Below are 25,926 nucleotides of genomic sequence, written 5' to 3'. Positions count from 1 at the left end.
TTAGGACACCATGAACTGCAGTACGCCAGGCCTCCCTGTCCATCACCAACTCCTGGTGTTCACCCAAACCCATGTCCATTGAGTCGTTGATGCCATCCAACCATCTCATCCTCTTCGTCCCCTTCTCCTCCTGCCCTCAATCTTTCCCAGCATCAGGGTCTTTTCCAATGAGTCAGCTCTTGGTATCAGGTGGCCAAAGTATTGGAGTTTCAGCTTCAACATCAATCCTTTCAATGAACACCCAGGACTGACCTCCTTAAGGATGGACTGGTTGGATCTCCTTGAAGTCCAAGGGACTCTTAAGAGCCTTCTCCAACAACACAGTTCAAAAGCATCAATTCTTCAGCACTCAGTTTTCTTTATAGTCTAACTCTCACATCCATACATGACCACTAGAAAAACCATAGCCTTGACTAGACGGACCTTTGTTGACAAAGTGATGTCTCTGTTTTTCAATATGCTGACTATGAATAGTTAAAGATATAAAGACAGAAAGTAGAAAAGTGGCTGCCAGGGCTGTAACTGGCAGTGTTACTATTTAATGGGTACAAAGTTTCCTGATTATATTCTAAAAGCAGAGAAAATATCTTTTTAATATCTTACTCCATTTGCTAATTTATGTTATAAACAGTGCTATACTTCCAGAATCATTAAATAAATCATTCTTAACACTGATCGCCGATGAATTGATGCTTTTGAACTGTGGTGTTGGAGAAGACTCTTGAGAGTCCCTTGGACTGCAAGGAGATCCAACCAGTCCATTCTAAAGGAGATCAATCCTGGGTGTTCATTGGAAGGACTGATGCTAAAGCTGAAACTCCAATACTTTGGCCACCTCATGCAACGAGTTGACTAACTGGAAAAGACTCTGATGCTAGGAAAGGTTGGGGGTGCGAGGAGAAGGGGACGACAGAGAATGAGATGGCTGGATGGCATCACCGACTCGATGGACATGAGTTTGAGTGAATTCTGGGAGTTAGTGATGGACAGGGAGGCCTGGAGTGCTGTGATTCATGGGGTCGCAGAAAGTCGGACATGACTGAGCGACTGAACTGAACTGAACTGAACTGAACACTGATGGATGGAAAGGCTTATCATCTGAAATGAATTCACTGAGGAAAGTGGCAGTGATGATGATGATGAAGCAAACATGGAAACTGCATTTATATATTATTACTGAGATGACATATTCCACCCCTCGAATGCATGATTTTATTACAGAAACAGTCTATACTATGAGGGCAGATTGCTATAAATTACATATTAACTGTGCATTTGGAAGATTATTCATCTGTGCTTCCCCACCTGGCTTGTTAAATTAATATAATCATAATGACCCAATGCAGAGAGGTTTTGGGACTGATTTCCTTGGTTATACTACATTACGGTGCTGATTTTTCTTTCAGTTGAGTTCATTGTTTCAACTAATTTGAGATTAATCTACCATGACCTTCCAACAGCAAACTTGGCTGAAATATCGTATTAACATATTTGTAAAAACAAAGAAAACTGAAGTATTTTGACAGGACACGTATTACTTTTACTATTTAGACACAAGCTGGCTGTAATCTATTTTTTCTGTACTGTCTTAATAGCTATCACCTTAATTTGAAAATTACACAATCAACACATGTGTGTTTAAATAAACTGAACATTGATAGGTGTTGCTGTGGTGAAAGTTTTCAAATTAAATCTTGGTGTTTGGAGCCATTCAGCTTTTATTAAATCTAGTAAAAAAATGCTGTCACTCACTGAAATTTAATATGGGGCTTTTTTTCCCCTATATTCTCATATTTCCAATACCTGAGTAGAACTCATTCCTCTTAGCAGCTACATTGCCACAGTTGACCATTGCCTATTTTTGATAGAATTTATCTTGGCTTCTCTGACTTCTATCTTGGCTTCTCTGACTTTCTCTCCTCCCTACTCCACTCACCACTGAATTTGAAATGCCTAGGATTCATTTCCAGTTCCTCCTTTTAACTTTATACTTTCTTTCTATGTGATCTTAAATAGGGCCTTAGTGTTAAATATAGTGTTCATAATTTCAATCATGCCTTTAATGTTTCCGCTTGGACAGTTAATATGCTTTTCAAACATAACACATTAAAACAGAGCCCTTATACTACCTATCATCCCTATCCTGTTACTCTTTGAGTCTGTAACTGTCTCAGTAAGTTATGTATTTCTTCAGGCTAATGTCCTAGGAGTCAACATCTTTGCCCAACTCCTTTCTCCACTGCACCGTTAGATCTAGTCACATCATCCTCCGCAGTAAATCCCAACCTAACACTTCCGTCCATTTGTGATCCGACCACTACCGTCCAAGTCACCATCACCTCTTGGCTAGAACATTTCAATGGTTTCCTAACTGTCACTGAGTTTTCACTGCTATTTCACTATAAATATTCTCTGTTTAGCAGGCATAATAATATTTCTAACAAAATCAATGAAATCATAGTACCTCTTTCTTGAATTCCACTGTGGTTCTCTCATTACACTTAGAATTAAATCTACCTCCTTATCGTGATGGACAACTCTCTCCTACTGCAAGTAGACCTGGATACTTCCCAGATATCATTTCATATAGCTTCTTCTATTCATCACCATGCTCTAGCCACATTGATTTTCTTTTCATTCCTCAGCCTATCAAGTTTATTCCTGCATGGTATAAACTTTACTTGGCATTTTTCATGACTGACACTTTCTGTTATGTAATTCTTACCTCAAATATCACTGTTAAAAATAATGCATAGATAGACCATGCAAATAAATCAGCCACTTGTATTACTATCACATTGTCCTGTTTTGTTTTTTCCATGCCATTTTCACTACTGTAAACTATTTACTTAATTTTCCATGTCCCTTCCCTTTTCCTAACAACCCCTACAATTGGAATATAAAATCTTGGAAAACAAGAATCTCTGTCTCCATAATCAGGCTTTCAGGCTTAGAAAGTGTCCATCATGTAGTACTCAGTAAATATTTTTCAAGTGTATTACTGTTAAATTATTTTCTTTATGTATTATTTAGGGCAGATACCATGGGGGTGTGGTGCTTCCTACCTAGGATCACACCCTTACTTTGATTAGGATTGCTTCAGATGATAATTTTATGCCTCTAAGATTTTTCAGGATGATCCCTGTTTTAAATATGCTTTCTTGCTTTTTTCATAATCCATCACAATATTCCAATAATTAGTATATTTAAATATTGAAGCGATAATTGAAACTGCCTTTTAAATTCACCCAAAAACCCTGAAAAATTATCAGATAATATTCTCTGGTTTTTAACTATAAACAAAACAAATACATATTTTCTTTCTAATATAAAAACTGGAAGAGCTGCATAAAATACCAAAAACAGCTGTTTTAATGCATCACAGAGTAAACAGAGCAGCCAGACTTGATTAAAGAGACACAAATCAAGATGAGCTGGGCATTTTCCTCTACATCTTCAAAGCTCTACAAAGTTACATCCTAGAGCTTTCCTCAGTCTCACAGGATGAAAAGATGAACACCAAAGATGCAAGGTTATGAAGTCAGCTAGCATGTGAAGAGCCATGAGCCATAGAGAAATAAACCTCACTTTCTGCTTAGCTTTTGTCTTCAAGAGATTTGACAAGTGGTAAAGGAGCCAGAAGATAAACACCATGCAAAAATTAACTCTGAAGAGGTGAAAAGCTAAGCAGATCTTTGCTAAGTTTCACAGAGCTGAGAAGACAAAGCTCAGAGTCTGCCAATAAAAAAAGAAAAACCTTTCAATTATGAACCCTGAAGTTCTACCCATAGAAATAAGGGAAAATCAGAAACAGCCATCAGAATTCCTGATGAAACCACAAAAATCTAAATAGCTGATTCAATCAAGGCAATCTGATCCTACTCTAACTCTTGCCAGAATGAAAATAAAGTCATTGAAGAGAATTTTTAGAAATTTTCAGACACAATATATATTACTTAATTAAAAAAAAAAACCAACTATCAAGCTTTCCATGAACCAGTAAACCAAGAAGGGAGAAAAAGAAAATAGAAACACACTCACACATGTTTCAAATGTCAGTTATCAGACATGTAATTAAAAACAACTATAATTAATGTGTTCCAGATGACTAAATGAAAAAGTAGTCTGGAATCTATTTTTAAAGTGTCAAATGGAAACTCTAGAACTGGAAAATAGATTTATTGAAATTAAGAATTCAGAAAATGCATTTAATAGAAGATGAGATCAAACAAAAAAAGCATTAATATACTGAAAAAATAGGACACAAGAAAATGTATAAAGAAAGCCTAAGAGAGAGAAAAGAAGAAAACCGAGACAAGTATAAAATATATAATAAACATTACGAAAAATTTAACATATGTGTATCTGAAGTCCCAGAAATAGAAGAGAAAAAGTGGACAGGAACACCATTTGAGGAAATATGGACTGGGAGATTAACAAACCAGAGAAATACATCAACCATAGAATCTAGAAGGTTTTGAATCCCAACCAGTTTATTTATACAAATGAAATCACTCCTAAACACACTGTACTAAAACTTGGAAAACCAAAGACAAATAAATAAAATCTCCAAAGTCAAAAAAAGACACCTTCCTTTCAAAGAAGAAGCAATGAGATGCTTACTGACTTCACCACATAAATTATCAAAGTCAGGCAATGATGATATAAAATTGTAAAAGTGTTGGGAAAAACTTCTAAATTATAATTTTATTCCTAATGAAATATATAAATCAAAATTAAAGGGAAAATAAACACTTTGGGGGAAAATTTGAGAGAATCTGTCACTAGCAAATCATTAAAAAATAAAAAGAGGAAAGTGACCTTATACGAAAGTATACTAATAAAAGAATTAACAAAGAGCAACAGAAAAAGTGTTTGAAATTAAATGAATGTGGCCTGTTTTTGATAGTAAATATATCTACTACTGGAGCTTAATATATATATAGGATTAAACACATCAGAACTATAGGTCAAAATCTAACTGGAGTGAGGGAAAATGGGGGGGGGTGAGTGGAGAGTATAGAGTTAAAATGTCATAAGATCTTTTGCCTTGTCTGGGAAGTGGTAAAAGTACCAATTTATAGCAAGTTCTGAAGTAAAAAATTCATGCTGTAATATTTATGGCAATTAATGCAAGTAATAAAAGATTGCATTGGACACATATCAATGAAAGGAGAAATAGAATAAATGGGAAAAACTCTTCAATATCAAAAAAACTAAAGTCAGATGGAAAAATTGTAGAAAAATAAGACAAATAGAAAATAAATGGGAATATGGAATTTTGAACCCAAATATGAATAGTGATTTATATTAAATGCAAATAATTAAATATCCAATTGAAAGGCAGTGACCACTAGACTGGTTAAATAAACAATTCAACTACATACGGCTCATGACAGACACTTCTTAAATATAAAGACCACAGAGTAAACCAAAAAATCTATATTGTATAAACACTAACAAAGGAAGCTAGGGAAGCTACAAAAGTAAACCTTACATATGGTGATGTATATGTTTCAATCCTACACTCTCATATGGAAGATTTACTTTTGTAACTTCACTAGCTTCCTTTTTGTTAGTGTTTACATAATATAGTTTTTTTGGTTTATTTTGTGGTCTTTATATTGAAGGAGTATATGTTGTGAGTAGTATGTAGCTGAATTGTTTATTTATCCAGGGAAGTTGCTGTATAACACAGGGAGGTCAACCCAGTGCACTGTGACAGCCTAGAGGGATGGGAATGGGTGGGGGTAAAGGGAGGTTCAAGAGGGAGGGGACATATGTATACTTACGGCTCACTCGCGATGTTGTATGGCAAAAGCCAACAGAATGTTGTAAAGCAATTATCCTCCAATTAAAAATACATTTTAAAAAATGTAAATCTTAACATAGAATTATAACTAGCAATAGTATTGAAAAGGGTTCAGTTCAGTTCAGTTCAGTTCAGTCACTCAGTTGTGTCCGACTCTGCAACCCCATGAATCACAGCACGCCAGGCCTCCCTGTCCATCACCAAATCCCGGAGTTCACTCAAACTCATGAAAAGGGTTAATACAACCCAAATCCTAAATTTGTATAACCATAAAACAGTTTCAATATATATAAACAAAAACTTACTGATATATTTATAAAACTGCAATCAATGATTACAGAATCCATATTCTAAGTGCACAAATTTCATGGAACAAATTATAAATAAAATGTCTCTAAAAGTTGAAAATCAAAGAATTTTAAACATAATGACCCCAGTGAAGTTAAGGGAGAAAAAATAACAAAAATGAAGAGATGAGAAAAACACTTAATAGTTTGGGAATGGAATATGTTGCTTCCAAATAAATCACTTATTATGGGAAATTATAATGGAGATTGTGCTCAGTAGTGTCCTTCTCTTTCTGATCTCATGTACTGTAGCCTGCCAGGCTCCTCTGTCCATGGAATTTTCCAGATAAGAATACTGGACTGGGTTGCCATTTCCTCCTCCAGGGGATCTTAACAACCCAGGAATCGGACTTCGTCTCCTGCGTATCCTGCACTGGCAGGCATATTGTTAACCATTGCTGCCCACCTGGGAAGCCCCAATGAAATAATACCAGACAGAAAAAGCTTTTAAGTAAAGGACATACTAGTAATGAATATGGTTACTTTTTAACAGTTAAAAATTCAAGTATTCAGGAGGATATAATAATAACAACAAAATAGTACAGAAGGTGTTATAAAAGTTTCAACACTCAAGTGACCCCTTTTTGGGCTTCCTCTATATAAATATTAATTTTCATATAATACTAAATATATATAGAATCAATAATTTCATCAAGTTGCATGCCAAGTGAAAGTTATAGGTAGCCTTCAAATATCCCAACAATTAAGCTGTTTTTGAACTATTAAACCAGCTTTCTTTTTGCTTTTTAAAGTCACGCTCATTACCATTCTAGCCCATTTGTTCTCTGTGCTGTTCTTAGTCACTTATTTGTGTCCAGCTTTTTGTGACCCCATGGACTGTAATCTGCCAGGCTCCTCTGTCCATGGGGATTCTCCAGGCTAGAATACTGGACTGTGTTGCCATTCCCTCCTCCAGAGGATCTTCCCAACCCAGGGATTGAACCCAGGTTTCCCCCATTGCAGGACAATTCTTTACCATCTGAGCCACCAGGGAAGCCCATGTTTACTGAAGTGGGTAGCCTATCCCTTTCCCACAGGATCTTCCAGACCCAGGAATTGAATCAGGGTCTCCTGCATTATAGGTGGATTCTTTATCAGCTGAGTTACCAGGGAAGCCCATTTGTTCTCTGCTCAGCATTATTACCAGTGTAGAAGGCTAGGAAGCATTCAGTTCAGTTCAGTCGCTCAGTCATGTCCGACTCTTTGCGACCCCATGAATCACAGCACGCCAGGCCTCCCTGTCCATCACCAACTCCCGGAGTTCACTCAAACTCATGTCCATTGAGTCGGTGATGCCATCCAGCCATTGCTGCTGCTGCTGCTGCTAAGTCACTTCAGTCGTGTCCGACTCCATGCGACCCCACAGACGGAAGCCCACCAGGCTCCCCTGTCCCTGGGATTCTCCAGGCAAGAACACTGGAGTGGGTTGCCATTTCCTTCTCCAATGTGTGAAAAGTGAAAGTGAAGTCGCTCAGTCGAGTCCGACCCTTAGCGACCCCACGGACCGCAGCCTACCAGGCTCCTCCATCCATGGGATTTTCTAGGCAAGAGTACTGGAGTGGCTTGCCATTGCCTTCTCCGCATCCAGCCATTACTTACTATCAACTACTGTGTGCCAGCATACTGGCTACTTGCCTATGTTATGTCACTTCATTCTTATAAAGGTCTTCTTCGGAAAGAAGTGGTGCTATTAATTCTATTTTCCATATGACCAAATTGAGGAGTATAAAAGTAGGACAATTTACCAAACATAGATGAAATGACAAATGATAGATCAGGAAATAGAAGTGGGCAAAATTATATCTACTCCTTCTTAGCCTCATACTCATCTTTCTTGCCATTTTTGTATTTTTAAGACTCAGGATCATACTGAAAACAGGTATTATCTACAAATTAAAACACACATGCTATCACATAACTTAAATATATAGTCAACTTCTAGGAAAAAACCTCTAATTTATATGTGCATATGGTATATATTTAACTCTCAATGAGAAAGAAAGAGGAGAGTGAAAAAGTTGGCTTAAAGCTCAACATTCAGAAAACTAAGATCATGGCATCCAGTCCTATCACGTCATGGCAAATAGATGGGGAAACAGTGGAAACAGTGGCTGACTGTTTTTCTGGGCTCCAAAATCACTGCAGATGGTGACTGCAGCCATGAAATTAAAAGATGCTTACTCCTTGGAAGGAAAGTTATGACCAACCTAGAGAGCATATTAAAAAGCAGAGACATTACTTTGCCAACAAAGATCCATCTAGTCAAGGTTATGGTTTTTCCAGTGGTCATGTATGAATGTAGGAGTTGGACTACAAAGAAAGCTGAGTGCCGAAGAATTGATGCTTTTGTGGTGTTGGAGAAGACTCTTGAGAGCCCCTTGGACTGTGAGGAGATCCAGCCAGTCCATCCTAAAGGAGGTCAGTCCTGAATATTCATTGGAAAGACTGATGTTGAAGCTGAAACTCCAATACTTTGGCCATCTCATGTGAAGAGCTGACTCATTGGAAAAGACCCTGTTGCTGGGAAAAATTGAGGGCAGGAAAAGGAGGGACAACAGAGGATGAGATGGTTGGATGGCATCAGCAACTCAATGGACATGGGTTTGGGTCACCTCCAAGAGTTGGTGATGGACAGTGAGGCCTGCTGTGCTGCAGGGGTCGCAAAGGGTCGGACACGACTGAGCGACTGAACTGACTGACTGACGGTGTATAACTGGGCTTCCTGGTGGCTCAGATAGCAAAGAATTCACCTGCAATGCAGAGACCTGGGTTCAATCCCTTGGTTGGGAAGATTCCCTGTAGAAGGGCATGGCAACTCACTCCAGTATTCCTGCCTGGAGAATTCCATGGACAGAGGAGCTTGGTGGGCTACAGTCCATGGGACCGCAAAGAGTCGGACATACTGAACGATTAAGCACAGAACATAATGTATAACTATATATAATTATTAGAGTAAGTGAAACTAGACTCCAAGAATACAGTGGGAGAATACACAATATTCCACCAACATGAGGAAATAGTTGTATTTCATGTGTGGAAGTCATCAGACAGTTGTGAAATATTGCCCACATTCAGTCTATTTTAGGCAGTCCTGTTCAGACTTTCCATAACAGAATCAGTATGATTTAAAATTTTCAACACAGATTTTACCAAAGATATTTAACAGATCTTTTCATCATATATTATTATCTCTATTTTTAAATAAACAATTCTCTAAGTTACCCCCTGGTTTCAAGAATCATTTCCCAGGGCAGTCATCTTGACACTATTTGAAAGAGGACCTGCATCTCCAAAAAATTTACATTTTCATAATGTTGCAAGAATTTAGTTTATTAGCTATTTACATCAAAACACAAAATATCCTTTATCTAGAATCTTGTTTAAACAGCACTCTGATGACATTTTCCCCCTTATATATATTTTTCCACTAGAAAATTTTTATTTTTTTATTTTTTATTTTAATGTTACATACATTGTTTATTTTTTGTTTTGTTACTGTACATGGCATTTTTTTAATTTATTTTTTCAAAAACAATTTCAGGACTCTTTACTTAAAAACAATCTTATCTTAAAATGGAGTAACTTTGGTTTTATGAGCAGCAAGCAAAGTACAGAAGCAAAAGTGCATTACAGGAGCATTAAGTTCTACATTAGGTCACCGCGTCTAATCTGAAATCACACCCATAATATCATTTTTCAGGATATCTGGGAAATAGTTATTTCCCAGGATGTCTGAACCATAGCTACTCTATTTTGACTTTTAATTGTAAAAAAAAAAAAAATTTTTTTTAATAGCAAAAGCAGATTTCACTATTAATGACATCAGTGTTTTTCTAGGTATGAGAAGATAGAAAATTTTTAAATGTCAATTTTAAAATTACAGTTCTAGACTTCTCTTTTACAAAGGAAGACTTAAAATTTATTAAAATCTGCTCTATCCCAATAAAGCTATAAATGTGGTAAAGTCACAGATTATGACAAATATAATTTGTCATGAAATTTAGAACATGTTTAGTAAAAGGATTCATAAGAAAACTTATTTCATGCTGTTTAACCTGAGACTTAAAGGAAAAAGCATACGTTTAAACCAACCAATATAATACTGTAAAATAATTAGCCTCCAATAAAAAAAAATTTTTTTTTAAATGCATAGCATGTTTGATCATAAGAAACATGGAAAGAATATTTCTTCCTTTAAGTTTCAGCTTTAATAAAATTCTTACACTATGAATTGATATTTTGTTTATTCATTCAATCATTTATTCATTTAAGATAAATCTATAAAAATATAAATCCATAGAATATCTCTTATATGTTGAGTACTATTCCATGTTTAGAATGTGGCAATTCAAAAAAACAAAAACAAAAAAGTATCTCCACTCTCATGAAAATTTTAAAAGGCGAGATAAACAACATTCAACATAAATACAGATGGTCCTGGACTTACTATGCTTCATTTCAGACTTTGAATTTGGAACTTTTCCAGCCTTGAGATAAGTGGAATAATGTTCTCTTATGATGCTGAACAGGGCCGTGAGCGGCAAGTCCCAAGTCAGTCGCAGGATCAGGAGAGTAAGAAACTGATACACTTATAAGCACACTCTGAACACACACAACCATTTTGTTTCTCATTTTCAGTACAGCATTCAATAAATTACTGGTGAAATATTTAACACTTTATTATAAGGAATGCCTGTGTTAGGTGATTTTTCCAGTGTGTGTTCTGAGCATGTTTAAGGCAGGCTCAGCTGAGTTATGACATTTGGTAAGTTAGGTGTGTTAAACACATTTTCAGCCGATAATATTTTCAATTTGTTATCAGTTTATTGGAATGTGATCTCATCATAAGTTGAGGAAGAGCTATAAAAAAATATATGCAGTAAGTTAGGCAGCCAAGTTAGTAAGTTAGACAGCCATCATTCCATAGCAAATAGATGGGGGGAAAAGTAGAAACAGTGGCACATTTTATTTTCCTGGGCTCCAAAATCACAGTGGATGGTGAATGCAGCCATGAAACTAAAAGATGCTTGCTTCTTGGAACAAAAGCTATAACAAAACAAGAGTGTATATTAAAAAGCTGAGACAGAACTTTGCCAACAAAGGTCTATATAGTCAAAGCTATGTTTTTTGTAGTAGTCATGTACAGATATAAGCATTAGACCACAAAGAAGGCTGAGTGCCAAGGAATTGATGCTTATGAACTGTGGTGCTGGAGAAGACTCTTGAGAGTTCCTTGGACATCAAGGAGATCAAACCAGTCAATCTTAAAGGAAATCAACGCTGGACATTCACTGGAAGCTGAGGCTCCAATACTTCGACCACTTGATGTGAAGAACTGACCAACTGGAAAAGACCCTAATGCTGGGAAAGCTTGAGGGCAAGAGGAGAATGGGGCAACAGAGGATGAGATGGTTGGATGGCATCACCAACTCAATGGATATGAGTTTGAGCAAACGCTGGGAGATAGTGAAGGAGAGGGAAGCCAGGCATGCTGCAGTCCATGGGGTCACAAAGAGTTGGACATGACTGAGCAAATGAACAAGACAGCCATGAATTTTATGCAGAAAAATAAAGCAGGGAAATGGGTTAGGAAGTAGGGAGGATGTTGCGAGTTTAGATAGGATTATCAAGGAAATTCCTGCAAAGAACAGGATATTTGAGTAAAAATCTGAAGGAAATAGGGAAACAGACTATATGAAAATAGAGGAAAATGATTCCAGACAGAAGAAACAGCAAGTGCAAAGGATTTCAAGAGTCAGTAAAGTAGCCAGGGGAGTAACTGAAAAGGGGAGATTGAGACCAGAGATGAAAGCAGGTGAGGTAAAGAGCCTATAAATCCTTGTGGTTTTTCCATCAAGTGCCATTAAAGCTTTCCTGGAAGGAGAGATCTGATCTGATTTTGTGCTAAGATCAATGTGAGTGCAGTGTTGCAAGTAAAGTGAAAGGGAGACCACCAGAACTGATGTTCTGCACAACACAGACACTGTAGCTGGTAGTCACCTTTATTAGTGATTTCAAAGAAAGAAAAGAAATATAGCACTAAGTTGTGTCTGACTTCTGCGATCCCACGAACTGGAGCCTGCCAGGCTCCTCTGTCCATGGGATTCTCCAGGCAAGAATACTGGAGTGGGTTGCCATTTCCTCTCCAGGGGAACTTCCCAACCCAGGAATTGAAAGCAGGTCTCCCGCATTGCAGGCAGATGCTTTACCAACTGAGCTACACAGGAAAGCAGTGATTAAAAGGTCAGCACAAATTCATTTACAGAGAGAATACACTTTCTAATTAACCACATCATACTTATGACACTGAATCAATGATCTTAAAAAAACTAAAGGAACTGTGAATTTAGTTACATTCTGCTATACTAAACAAGACATGTCATATAGGACATTTTGAATGTGTGATTATAATCTCCAATATAGTTATATATTCATCAATTTAGCAGTGACACAAATAATACCAAGAAAAAATTCAGTGATTTGAAGAGCAATCATGAACCATACTTTCATCACATCTGCTGAGTTCCTGACAGATGCGGAGTGCCATGAGGGATAGAAACAGTCTGTGAACTCTGTCTTCAAGAATGTGCAATCTAGCAGGTCTCCAAGAGACAGATCAAATAGGCTTTGTTGAAGAGAATCATATTCAAACAGGACTATATAAATCTTGCCTGACTTTTTAATATATCACGTGTGTCTTCCTTATTTATAGATGTGTGTGTGCTCAGTCGTGCCTGCCTCTTTGAGATCCCATGGATTGTAGCCTGCCAGGTTCCCCTGTCCATGGAATTTTCCAGACAAGAATACTGGAGTGGGTTACCATTTCCTACTTCAGGAGATCTTCTCAGTCCAGGGATTGAACACACTTCTCCTTCATCTCCTGCACTGGTAGGAAGATTTTTTACTACTGAGCCATCTAAGAAGCCCTTTTATTTATATAATGGGATGTTAAATGCAGGAATATAATTTACAACCCCTTTCTAACTGTTAACTGAACCTATCCTATGCTTTTCATGATTTATTATTACATAAGGGATTAATTACATTAACAGTTCAAGAAGAAATGGTTCTGTGTGATTAACAAGAGTCCCTGATGGTTCTGTGGTAAATAATCTGAATGCCAATGCAGAAGACATGGGTTCAATCCCTGAGTCAGGAATATCCTCTGGAGAAGGAAATGGCAACCCACTCCAGTATTATTGTCTGGGATATCCCATGGACAGTGAAGCCTGGTAGGCCACAGTCCATGGGGTCGCAAAAGAGTCAGAAACGACTGATTGACTAAACAACAACATACTATTCACACAGATTTCAAAATACAGTAATATTTATATAGAAATATTAATTCAATTGCCTCTAAAACATAGCTGTCTTTTTAAACTGTTAACCAGTCTCTCTAGATATGGTTCTATAATGTCAATGAATATAATATTCAGGTCAACAAGATATAGAATTGACCTCTGTAGTTGGAAGACAATCTTTCTTGACAAATGTATTTTTAGTTTTGGGGGATAAACCAGGAAGAGAAGGGAATTACTTATTGAAATAATGGAGATTCCCACATAACTAATTCTGTGGCAGGCCTGGATTATACAGGAATGAATATGAATCTGTTTTTTAAAGGTCTTTTAAAAAGCTTCCCCTCTGTGTTTTAACCTACTTGCCAAAACTCTCTTCCTAAACAAGCCAAAGGGTAGGTCTAAGAAACTGGCCAGATTTTTAAAAGTCACAAAATGAGATCAGATATTATAACACATATTATAGTGAAAATCTGGTTGGATTATTAATTAATCTTCACTTCCCTATTATTATCATTTAAATTGATGTGTATTTTTCTTTGCCATTATACTGGGGATTTTTTTTTCAAGTTTATGCTAATACTAGGTTGTTTAACTGTAATTGTCAGATGGAATTTAGATGTTACATTGCTATTATCTTTATTTCAATTTCTTGCCATGATGTCATAATATTTATTTTGCTAATCTAGAACTCAGGGTACCAGCATGATTAAATTATTTGCTCAATATATGATGTGAGTAAATAGTAGAATTGGGGAAAATTTATAATTCCATAGTAATAAAAACCTAAAACAATTTGTAAAATAAGTACCTACTTTCTTCTCAGTAAGTATTATATTTTTCTAGTACTTACCTTGAATGTTAAAATACCAGAGAAATTCCCCAGTGTAATCTGTAATGATGCAATCAAGGAAATGTAATGGTGACTGCTATTTAAAATAACAATTTATTAAAAGTATTTCACAGAGACACCAACTATATATCAATGACAAAAAAAATAAAACTGGCACTTGTTGAAATTCATGCATTTCAAAATAAAAAGGAGAACTAATAAATGATCAAACCTCTTGCTGAATGGCAAATAAACATTTAGTGATATTTACCTATTCATTATAAAACTGATGCCCTTTTCTCCAAGCTGAATAATAGCCATATAATGATGAATAACCTCTTAATCCTTCATGCTGTAGGTGAAAAAGACTGAAGTTATGCTATTTTGGAGACATGCTGAAGTGTAGTAGAAAATGAGATCTGTTTTATGACAAAAGAGATGTTGGCTATACTCACCCATATAAGTGAGAGGATAATCTGGTATTTCTTGAACCCAAACAATGTATGGACCCCTTGAAACTATATATCAAAAATTTTCCCTAAATTGGGTTTTCAGATACCAGTTTAGTAAATACCTGAATAGTTTGGAGTCTGAATTCAGAAAACTCAGGATGAAATTCCAGTCCTTCCTGTAACAGACTGTATTAAAAGGTCAAGTCACTTAACTTTTTAAAGTCTCAGCGTTCAACTATTAAAAGGGATAATAATACTAGCTACCTTATAGGTTAATTGTGAGAAATAAATGAAGTAATAAAGATGTCCACATTTTCTATGTTGCCAATGCATTATGGTATGCATTCCTGCAGCTTTGCTCCTTAATTGAATAGGTTCTAAGAACCTATTCACAGTTTGTTACTTCAAAGCCTGAAGCCAAACAAGAGGTCTAAAGCCCTTTCCTGACTGTGGAATTCCCATATAAAATCTGGTAACAAAACCTGTTTAGCTTTTTATATCATTAAATCATTGACTAAATTAAAATCTTGAGACAAGCAGAAATAAAGGTTTATTTTATTTTGTAGATTGCCTTCCCCTTCTCTTGAACACATGATGAGTTGATTTACAGGCAGTAAGAAGGGCTGAAGTGAATAAGGACATGGGTGGGTGCCATCTTGGATTATGAAACCATATGAGGACACATCTCTATACCACTTCCACTAGGTGTATTTCAGACTTTCAGTTCAGTTCAGTTCAGTTCAGTCGCTCAGTCATGTCTGACTCTTTGCGACCCCATGAATCACAGCACGCCAGGCCTCCCTGTCCATCACCAACCCCCCGAGTTTACTCAAACTCATGTCCATTGAGTCAGTGATGCCACCCAGCCATCTCATTCTCTGCCGTCCCCGTCTCCTCCTGCCCCCAATCCTTCCCAGCATCAGAATCTTTTCTAGTGAGTCAACTCTTCACACTAGGTGTATTTCAGTCTTTAGAGACAGGTAAATCGATCTTATAAACATATTTCTGCCACTTGTTATGAAAATTGAACTATAAAAGATGTCTGAGTATTCACTCAATTTAAGGCCTTTAAATGAAAGAGGTGAATGAAAGAATAGGAAAACAAGTCCACAATACCTCTTGCGATACCATGTGGGAATGTATGAGAGGAGATGCAAAGAAAATGGGAAAATATAAATAACTTTATTGAAAAATGGGTTTTCAGATGCACACTTTGATCTGTGGAATTAATAATGATCGGTATGTTGAATAAGAATGATTTAGTAAAAACTTGTGATTGCATCATTCAGTTATGAATTAGAAGGAAAAAATGCTATCTTTAATAACAAATACAGGCATACTTTGGAGATGCTACAGGTTCAATTCCAGACCACTGCAATAAGGTGAATATTTCAATAAAGTGAGTCATATGAATATTTTTGGCTTCCCAGTGCATATAAAAGTTTATACTATACTGAAGCCTATTAAGTGAGCAACAATACTGTGTCAAAAAAAATACCATATCTCAATTTTAAAATACTTTATTGCTAAAAAAATGCTAAATATAGCTGATCCTTCAGTGAATCACCATCTTTTTGCTGGTATTAAGTCTTGATTGGAAGTTAATAGCTGCTGAATATCAAGGTAGTGGTTGCGAAAGGTTGGGGTGGTTGTGGCATTTTCTTAAAATAAGACAACATTGCTGCATTGATTTACTCTTCCTTTCATGAACAATTTCTCTGTAGCATGCAATGCTATTTGATATTATTTCACCCAAATGCTTTCCAAACTGGAGTCAATCCTTTCATACATTGCTACTACTTTGTCAACTAAGACACGTAATATTCTACTTCCTTCTTTTGTCACATCAACACTCCTTACAACATTGTCACCAGGAGTAGATTCCATGTCAGGAAACCAGTTTCCTTGGTCATCCATAAGAAGCAACTCCCCATCTGTTAATCATGAGGTTGCAGGAATTCAGTCATATCTGAAACTCCAGTTCTAATTCCAGTTCTCTTGCTATTTCCACATCATCTGTAGTTACTTTCTCTACTAAAGTCTTGAACTGCTCCAAGTCATCCATTAGGGTTAAAATCAACTTCTTCCAAACTCCTATCAATGTTGATATTTTGAGCTCTTCCTATGCATCACTAATTTCTTAATGCCATCTAGCATGTTGAATCCTTTCCAAAAATTTTCAATTTATTTTGTCCTGATACATCAGAAGAATCACTATCTATGACAGCTGTAGCCTTACAAAATATATTTCTTAAATAATAATATATAGAAGTTGAAATGATTCCTTGATCCATGGACTGCATAATGGATCTTGTGTTAGCAAGCATGAAAACCACATTAATCTTACTGTACATCTCTATCAGAGCTCTTGGGTGACTAGATGTGTTGTCAATGAGCAGTAATATTATGAAAGAATCTTTTTTTCTTCTTTATTTTGAACAATAGTTCTCAACAGTAGGCTTAAAATATTCAGTAAACCACCTTGAAAACAGCTTGCAATCATCTAGGCTTTGTTGTTCCATTTATAGAGCACGGCCGTAGTATTAATAGATTAAGCATGATTCACATGGGCCCTGGGATTTCTGGAATGGTAAATGGGCATTGGTCTTACCTTCAAGTCACCAGCTACATTAGCCCTTACAGGCTAAGAGAAAGTCAGCCTGTCCTTTAAAGATTTTAAAGCCATGTATTGACTTCTTGTCTCTAGCTATAAAAGTCCTAGATGGCATCTTCTTCCAATAGAAGACTATTGAAAATCTGTTGTCCCCATTTTCATGATTATCCTCTGCATAACTTGCTGCAGCTTGCATCTCATCTACATCAGCAGTTGCTGTTTTACCTGACACTTATATGTTATGGAGATGGCTTCTTTCTTTAAACCTCATAAATCATTCTCTACTGGCTTCACAGTTTTCTTCTGCAGCTTCCTCACCTCTCTCAGCCTCTGCACACTTGAACAGAGGTAGGGCCGAGCTCTGGATTAGGCTTTGGCTTAAGGGAAGGCTATAGCTAGTTTGATCTCCTTCTAAGATCAGTAAAATGTTCACAGGTCAGCAATAATGCTACCTTGGTTCCTAAGCATTTGTGTATTCATTGCAGTGGCACTTTTAGTTTCCTTTAAAAACTTTTCCTTTGCATTCAAAACTTGACTAACTGTTGCAAGAGGACAAGCCTTCCACCTGTCTTGGCTTTTGACATGCCTTTCTTACTAGGCTTATTTAATTCTAGCTTTTGATTATAAAGTGAGAGATATGCAACTCTTCCTTTCATTTGAACAGTCAGACGCTATTGCAAGGTTATTAACTGCGGGGTTAGTAATTTCGATGCTGCATGTCTCGGGCAATAGAAAGGCCAAAAGAGAGGAAGAGAGATGAGGAAATGACTGATTAGTGAGCAGTCAGAACACATGCAACAGTTACTAAGTTCATCTTCTTATATTGGTTCATGGACCCCAGAAAGTTGTAATAGACCTTGCTGGTCCGCCCCCTCCCACCTGACCCGGCTCATCTCACGAGGTCTGGGTGAAGAGGTTCCTCCCTACTACTTGCAGCACCAGATTGGCGTCTTTGGGGAGTTGTGGCTTTGGCACCTGGAACACAAGGCCTCTTGCCACTGTGTCGTGTGTTCTGTCGTACCCTCTGCCTCTGGGGTGGCGAGCATTCCTGCTGTTGCCACATTACCTAGGGCGAGTTCCATGGAAGGCAGGCTGTCGGCTTCCTTCGCCTTCATATCCCCTGCCCTAGGGTGCCAGAGCCCAGGCCTCCACATCTGGCTTGGGCAGAATGCCAGGCACCTCGCAAGCACCTTTACAAGCAGCCATGTTGGGGAAATGGAATGGAGGAAAGGACACCGAATAAGTCTCATCATCTGGGCTGCAGTCTTAACTTGGCACAAGCCAGGGTCGCAAGGGTATTTCTTCCTCCACCTGGGTCACAGAATGAAGATGACGCAGAGGAAAGCCACAGCTGACTCTTACAATCATGTTGCAAGAGCGAGAAAAACTCCTTTGTGAGATCAAGCCCTGAGCCTTTGGAGTGGGAGCACTGACTCCAAGACCCCAGACTACCGGAGAACTAACCCTAAGGAGTATCAAACAGTGACAACTCACACAAAGGAAACCACCTGAATACAAGACCTGGCATCACCTAACCACCCTGTGCAGGACGCCTCATCTAAACAAGCTCACTGCAGGTGGGTTCTTTACCACCAGGGCCACCTGGGAAGCCTTTACTCATTTTCTACTCATCAAAAAAAATGGTTATAATAGCAACATCAAAGCTCACCGATCACAGATTACATATCAAATATAATAATAATGAAAAAGTTTGAAATACTGTAAGAATTACCAAAATATGACACAGAGACATGAAGTGAGCAGAGACCGTTGGGAAAATGGTGCCAAGAGACTTGTTGGCCATAGAGTTGTCACAATCCTCCAATTTTTAAAAAAAGAAAAAAAAATGCAATACCTGTGAAACACAAGGAAATGAATCACAATCAAATGAGCTCTGCCTGTTAACATTACTGTGGTTGCGCTCAAAGAATAGTATTCATGATTTGAGCAAATTATATTAATAGTTGAGTGTCTTGCTCCATGTGTGATCTAAAAGCATAGGTGGAGTAAACCTGAGCAATGAAACATCACTATTTATTGATTCTCTATCTCAGGAGATGACCCAAGACAATAGACAGCAGACTCATTCCTGACTGGAAAGTTAGACTGCAACTTTTAGTGACCATATGACAGGGGACAACTGCTGTGACTGGCAAAGGATGAAGCTGTCTTTATCCAGAGAGGGATGAAGTCCATTTTGAGGCTAGGATTTTAAGGGAATTCATGTACAAAATTTCACTAAAGCATAATTCATCAGTGTAGTAGTTTGCCTGCCTTCCCTGATTGTACTCTGAGACTTCCTGACAAATACTATTAACTCGAAGCTGCTATTCAGTTGCCCATATGAGTAGAAAATGAGTAAGGGCTTCCCAGATGGTGCTAGAGGTAAAGAACCTACCTGCAATGCAAGAAAATCCCCTCGGGGAGGGCATGGCAACTCACTCCCTTACTCTAGCCTGGAGAATCCCAAGGATAGAGAAGCCTGGTGGGCTATAGTCCATGGGGTCGCAGAGTCTGATACAACTGAAGAGACTTAGCACAATGAGTAGAAATAAATCCACACCTGTGGGCAACTGCTACAGTACTGAGTCCCTGCCACTACCCTGCTGCTCAGGTCAAAATGAGTTCCAGATAAGTGGAAAGAGTATCTGCCTTGAGGCCCACCAACTAGCTCTTTGCAATTCCTGAATCTGGGTACCCTGGCCATAACAGGCCCTGAACCTAAGGGGCACAGTTTGTACTCCTGTTGATGACAAACAGCATCCATTAGGGGGATGCCTGGTGTCCATCTGGCCTCCTGAGAACATAACTAACTCCCATTGGCTGGTGCGTTCCTCCACTGTGACCATATGTGAAAACACAACCTCTACAGTATACAGTGTCTGTCATTAGCTATTTTAACTACATCTTCTCCACTAACCCCAAACTCCTCTGCTGCCCTGCGCCCACAGTGTCAGGGAGGACTGGCTGGGAGTCCTTCCTGTGCTGACTGCCGAGAGTGAGGGAGGAATAGGCTGAGTTAAAGAAGTCATCTAGGCTCAATATTTCCAGTCTCAGCCTTCAGTCAATCAAAGAAAATTTGTATTTAGAGTAACAGTAAAATATAGGAACATTCTTCCAGATTCCATCCTATTTGCAACCCTAGATAATTTGGGCTGATGGTTATTCTTGACTAAACATTTCAACCTGAGCTGAATATGGTGAACAGAATGGAGAAAGAAATTAAGCATAGAAGGCACCCAGACCTGTGTGCCACAAACACTAACAAACTCCAACATCAACTTTTATACATCTATAACGCTTGTTAACTCATTTATTGGCCCAAGTTTAAGAATCAACTGCCACAGCTTAACTCTCAGTAATGAGAGGCAATTTACTCAAGAGTCTTGTTATCCAAGAACCTTTCAGTATACACACCATGAACAGAGTAGCAGCACTCTCTTATTTTAAAAGTTAAAACATGAGAATTCCCTGGTGGTCCAGTGGTTAGGACTCCACACTTCCATTGCTGAGGGTGCAGGTTTCACCCCTGGTTGGGGAACTAAGATTCTACAAGACATGTGGTGTGACCAACAAAAGTAAAATTTAAATGGTACTATTATATTTTTTGTAAAATTTTGTTGATCAATATTCTTATCATTAACCCTCATTAGTTAGAGTCAGCTCCTAATTCAGTTCGTCATGTGAATTCATTTTAATTGTGCTTTAGAAATAAATGCCAAATATTTTTAAATAACAATATACTAAATGAATAAGTCCTTTTGTCACTGTGTCAAGAAAATAATGGAGGGTAATAAAAGAGTATCTTTTCATCCAAGAACTAGTAAATATACAAAATAGTAAATGCAAATACAATTTCAAAGAAGAAAATGATAAAATCAATAAATAAAAAGCACTATACCTGCTGTAAATCCAGCGTAATTGTAACATAATGGTATTCAATTCCATTCTTAATACTGGGACTCTGCCACCAAGTGTTCTTGCCATCAATAGCATTTGTAATCGGGTGCCTCTCTATTGAATCAGCAGCAACATATGAAAGAAGAAAAGATCACATAAAGAATTTATAGCTGTTTTTACAAGCAAAAAGCAAAACTAAGTTAAAACCATTACCACATGAATGTCAAACATTAAAATAATAGAAACAGAGAGCAATTCGTATCTCTAAAAGAACTGGTTTAAGGTAGACTTTTTCATAGCACTCTGCAAGGTAGTATGAAATGGTTAAATACACTATATGAGAAGATGCTGTTCAGCACTCTGGCTATCAACTAAAATGGGCAACTTTAAAGATAACTACAGAAATTAAGTGTGAAAAAATAATATTGAAAGCTAATTGATGTGTCAGTCATTCACAGAAGCAAAAACTCTACTGTTTGAGTTGGCTCTAGTATGCCATCAGCTTTGTGAACAGAAACATAAAATCCTGAATTGCGGTTGAAAGGTACTTGAAGGTTTGCCCTTCTGACACATACATTATTACCAAGACTTGGGCAATTCAATATGTATCTGGTTTTAATATAAAATGCTGTCAAATCCATCCTATGAGGCTTTTTGCGGTCAGTCCTCAATCTGCCAACTTTGTATTTAAACCATTATTTAAAAATAAAATGAAAGACACTCCAAATCTCCCATTCAGGATGATACCCATTCATCCCCATAATCACTAACAGTGGGGTTCTGGACAATAAAGACAAGGATAGGACGGCACATGAACCTCCATCCTACCAATAAAGCCTGGGCCTTCCCTTGCGTTTACTCCAAATAGATGAGAACAGGACCTATTGTGAGAATTAAAGCAAGACTGGAGACAGAAAAGAGGAGGTGTGGATAATTGTTGCCACCTCCCTTGACAGACCTTTCTTACAGCTCCTTCCTTCTTATAATCCTCAAAACACACGGATTCCTTGTCTTCTCCCCTTAGTTCCAGCATCTCGCAACAGAAACCACTGCCTCTGGAATGCCAAAATTCTTGTTCCTTTTTGGTTTACAGTCATCTGTTCTTGTCTGTATCTGTGCTCCTTATTTCCCAAGTAATATAAGTTCTGCTCCTAATCCGACCCAGCTCAGGAATGGGTGAGGATGGCAGGAGTGAAAGGCTGTTGAGGATGTTCCTATTTCTATTCCCAGGGTTGCAGTAAGGGTTCTTAACTCCCTAACATCCCACTTGTAAGTCAGCCTATTTGCATGCAGAAATGTAAACAGGGAAGAGGTTAGCTTTTCTGCTGCTGCTGCTAAGTCTGCTGCTAAGTCACTTCAGTCATGTCCGACTCTGTGCAACCCCATAGACGGAAGCCCATCAGGCTCCCCCGTCCCTGGGATTCTCCAGGCAAGAACACTGGAGTGGGTTGCCATTTCCATCTCTAATGTGTGAAAGTGAAGTCGCTCAGTCATGTCCGACCTTAGCGACCCCACGGACTGCAGCCTACCAGGCTCCTCCATCCATGGGATTTTCTAGGCAATAGTACTGGAGTGGCTTGCCATTGCCTTCTCAGTTCAGTTCAGTTCAGTTCAGTCGCTCAGTCGTGGCCGACTCTCCGCGACCCCATGAATCACAGCACACCAGGCCTCCCTGTCCATCACCAACGGATTAATTATTTGGAGTATCAGCCCTGAGAACTTTTATAACACTAATCCTTTGGAAGCCTGTCTCAAATGAATAGCTTCAGAATATTCTTTGATTAGAACATAATCTTTTTTGCAAATTGAAGGAATATTTCAAATAATGAACAAACCATATCATTATGAGGAACAATCATGGACTCCCAATCTGTGGACATAATGTAGTAATATAGCCAGGTGTTTTAAAGATATTGGTGATGAAAGCACGTAAGATTTGCACCATGAAGCTCTGGCGAAGCTGGACAGTCCACCTGGATCCAGCATTTAGCATTTAACTGCCCATGGACAAGTCACTTAAGCTCTGTGTCATTATGGAAGTGAGGATAATAAAACTCTATTCATGGTACAAGTTCCCAAAATCTTAACTTTCAGAAAAAGTTTAAAAAAAAAATGTATGTGAAAGAGATTTGTAGAACTGATATGACTCCAAAATATATACCAATTGTGGAGTTATATCACAATTTGTGATATCACAATTTGTGGTATAACTCAAATTGGAGTTACAGCTCTTTATTTCTCCAAGTAATAGTAGCATCCAGACTAGTGTTGCTGCTACTACTATTTAAGATATCACCACTTGTTTCATAAAATGGAGGATATTTAAAAGCAACAAAAGTTTTAAAAAATCATAATATTAAAATGAAAGAAAATTCTTCAACAGGTATTCATTTTATCTTCATAAAAAAATTGGAATTTTGTTCTCATTTTCTCATTTTGCCATGGACCAGTAAAAGTATTTTGGATGGGAACTCTCAACTCACAGAGATACCAGAAGAATATTATAGTCATTAATATTCTAGCCATTATTATGTATATGTGAAAAGTGAAAGTCACTTAGCTGTATCTGACTCTTTGCAACCCCAAGGACTGTAGCCCACCAGGCTCCTTTGTTCATTGAATTCTCCAGGAAAGAATACTGGAGGATATACATAGAATGAATTATATATCTGTTCAAAATATGCAGGATTCTGAATCTTTACTGGGGATAAATTATATTTAATAAAAATTTTTAAAATGAAAACCAAGCAGGCCTCAATGCAAAAGAAATCTGAGGCTAAAATAAAATCATCTTTCAAAAAATTTATAACAACAGAATATTTATTAAAATTGCCATTATATATTAATTTTATTAACATAGTCTGATATAACTTCTTTAACTGAAAATATAAAGATTTTTATCTTTGATTTACTTATGGTAATATGAGTTAACCAGACAAAACAATCTATTTATATTGGTAAATTATTTAATTCAAATGAACAGCTTGATGGACTTTGTTTTCTACCATGTATTCTAATACCAGTCCACTGAGATGAGAGACCTTATCTCATTAATGAAAAGCAAAATTGCTGAATAAATTTAATAATTTAGCACTAGTTAACTTATTCTGCTGAAGACAGGGAAAGTGTTACGTCTTTATAATAACAACAAATACCTGAAGATAACCAAATATCAAATAAATGCCCTTGGTGGTATGAGAGGGTGCTGAAATCGGCACATTAGAAATCAGAACCATAAATGAAATATTATACTCGCATTGCTTCTGAAGAAAAATAAATATCACAGCATATGTTCCTTAAACATCCTCCAGAACCTTCTTTCCAGATTATGGGTTTAACATGTGATAGAAAAATACGCATACAATCACATTTCCAAATCACACTTGTGGCCTGTAGGTAATTGTGAGAGGAGCTATCTAATTGGAAATTTTGAAATCTACCACCTCAGGTTAAATTGATATGAAAATTAGTCATGAAAAGGAAGACTGGGAGATGAATCAACAATTAACCATAATCCCTATTATGAAAGTTTAATCATAATTAATTTGCAAATACTGATTAATTGTTGGCATATTTCCCTTATTTAAAAAGAGATAGAAACTTACAACATTCTCATAGTTACTCAAGTCAATCCAAAGGCTAACTGCAACTGAAAATTGGCAAGGGAATCGTTGATGAAGTAAAACTTTCAGACTGCTATTTTAATTGGAAAGCACAATCCATTAATAGCCAGGAGGTTCAAATTTCCCTTTCTTTGTGTGGTAATTAAGTACAGACCTTCCAGATTCATTCTAGCTGTTCAGTCAATTTGTGGAATTTTATCATCTGTTGCTCCAACTTTTACTAAACTATATCCATGTGGATTACTGTTAATTATTTTTATTCTTGTGGGGTATTATTCTTTCTAAATTTCTGATTCCAAAAACATTAGTTTGAAATGTAATGAAGCATTACATTTCATTCGAAATTAATCACGTGAAGTAAATTTAGGCTGTGATAAGTTTTAAAAACTTATCACAAGTAAATAAAATGGGAAATGTGAAATGTAATTCATATTTGTCTTGCTTTGCTAAAGCAATTATTCACTTTTTGTCTTGCCAAAATATAGATGTCTTATATTGAAACACAAGAGACCCTGAATATGGAACTCTGAAGAGAAGAGTGACATTCACTCAAGGACTTAACTTGGTGAATACATCACATTCATTTTCCCAACAAAATTATTGTCTACCTGAATCTTTGTACCTTCCTTCCATCTGTATCTATATACACATTTCCTTCAGTTTCTCTTTGTCTGGAATGCCTTTCCCTTTAATCACAGGTAATTCGGGTTTTTAAACCCTTTCTGAGTCTGACAACCTTCTTGGAACTCTTTTGCTACCTCAGGTCCCACTGATGTTTTCTTTCTTCAAAATTCTACATCATCGATGACATGTACCCTAAGGTATAGACCTGAGTTTACTCCCTTGAATATCTGTTAAATTGCCTTTTATACCCAACTGCTGTTTATCCTAACATTGTACTTGTAGACAGGAACTATAAATACTCATATGTATATACATACATGTATAGATAGCTGTACATATATACACATGCATATATGTATGCACACACAAGAATACACATATATATGATTTTACGAACTTTGTCTAACTCTCTCTGCCCAACCCA

The 25,926-nt window shown here is 37.2% G+C and overlaps 1 protein-coding gene across 1 annotated transcript in view; it reads right to left on the bottom strand.

Moving 5' to 3' along the window:
- Nucleotides 1–25,926, bottom strand: part of LAMA2 (laminin subunit alpha 2) — a 710,698-nt gene that overhangs the window by 519,205 nt on the left and 165,567 nt on the right. The window contains exon 3 of the mRNA XM_088840739.1: nucleotides 21,257–21,369. Within this exon, the coding sequence (XP_088696865.1) occupies nucleotides 21,257–21,369 (113 nt within the window). The remainder of the gene's footprint in view (nucleotides 1–21,256; nucleotides 21,370–25,926) is intronic.

The sequence above is a fragment of the Moschus berezovskii genome, chromosome 10, assembly GCF_049115385.1.
Source record: "Moschus berezovskii isolate FMDL1 chromosome 10, NW_MosBer_1.0, whole genome shotgun sequence".
NCBI lineage: Eukaryota > Metazoa > Chordata > Mammalia > Artiodactyla > Moschidae > Moschus > Moschus berezovskii.
Note: the sequence above shows the minus strand (reverse complement) of the source record. Positions and strands in the feature narration are given on the sequence as shown.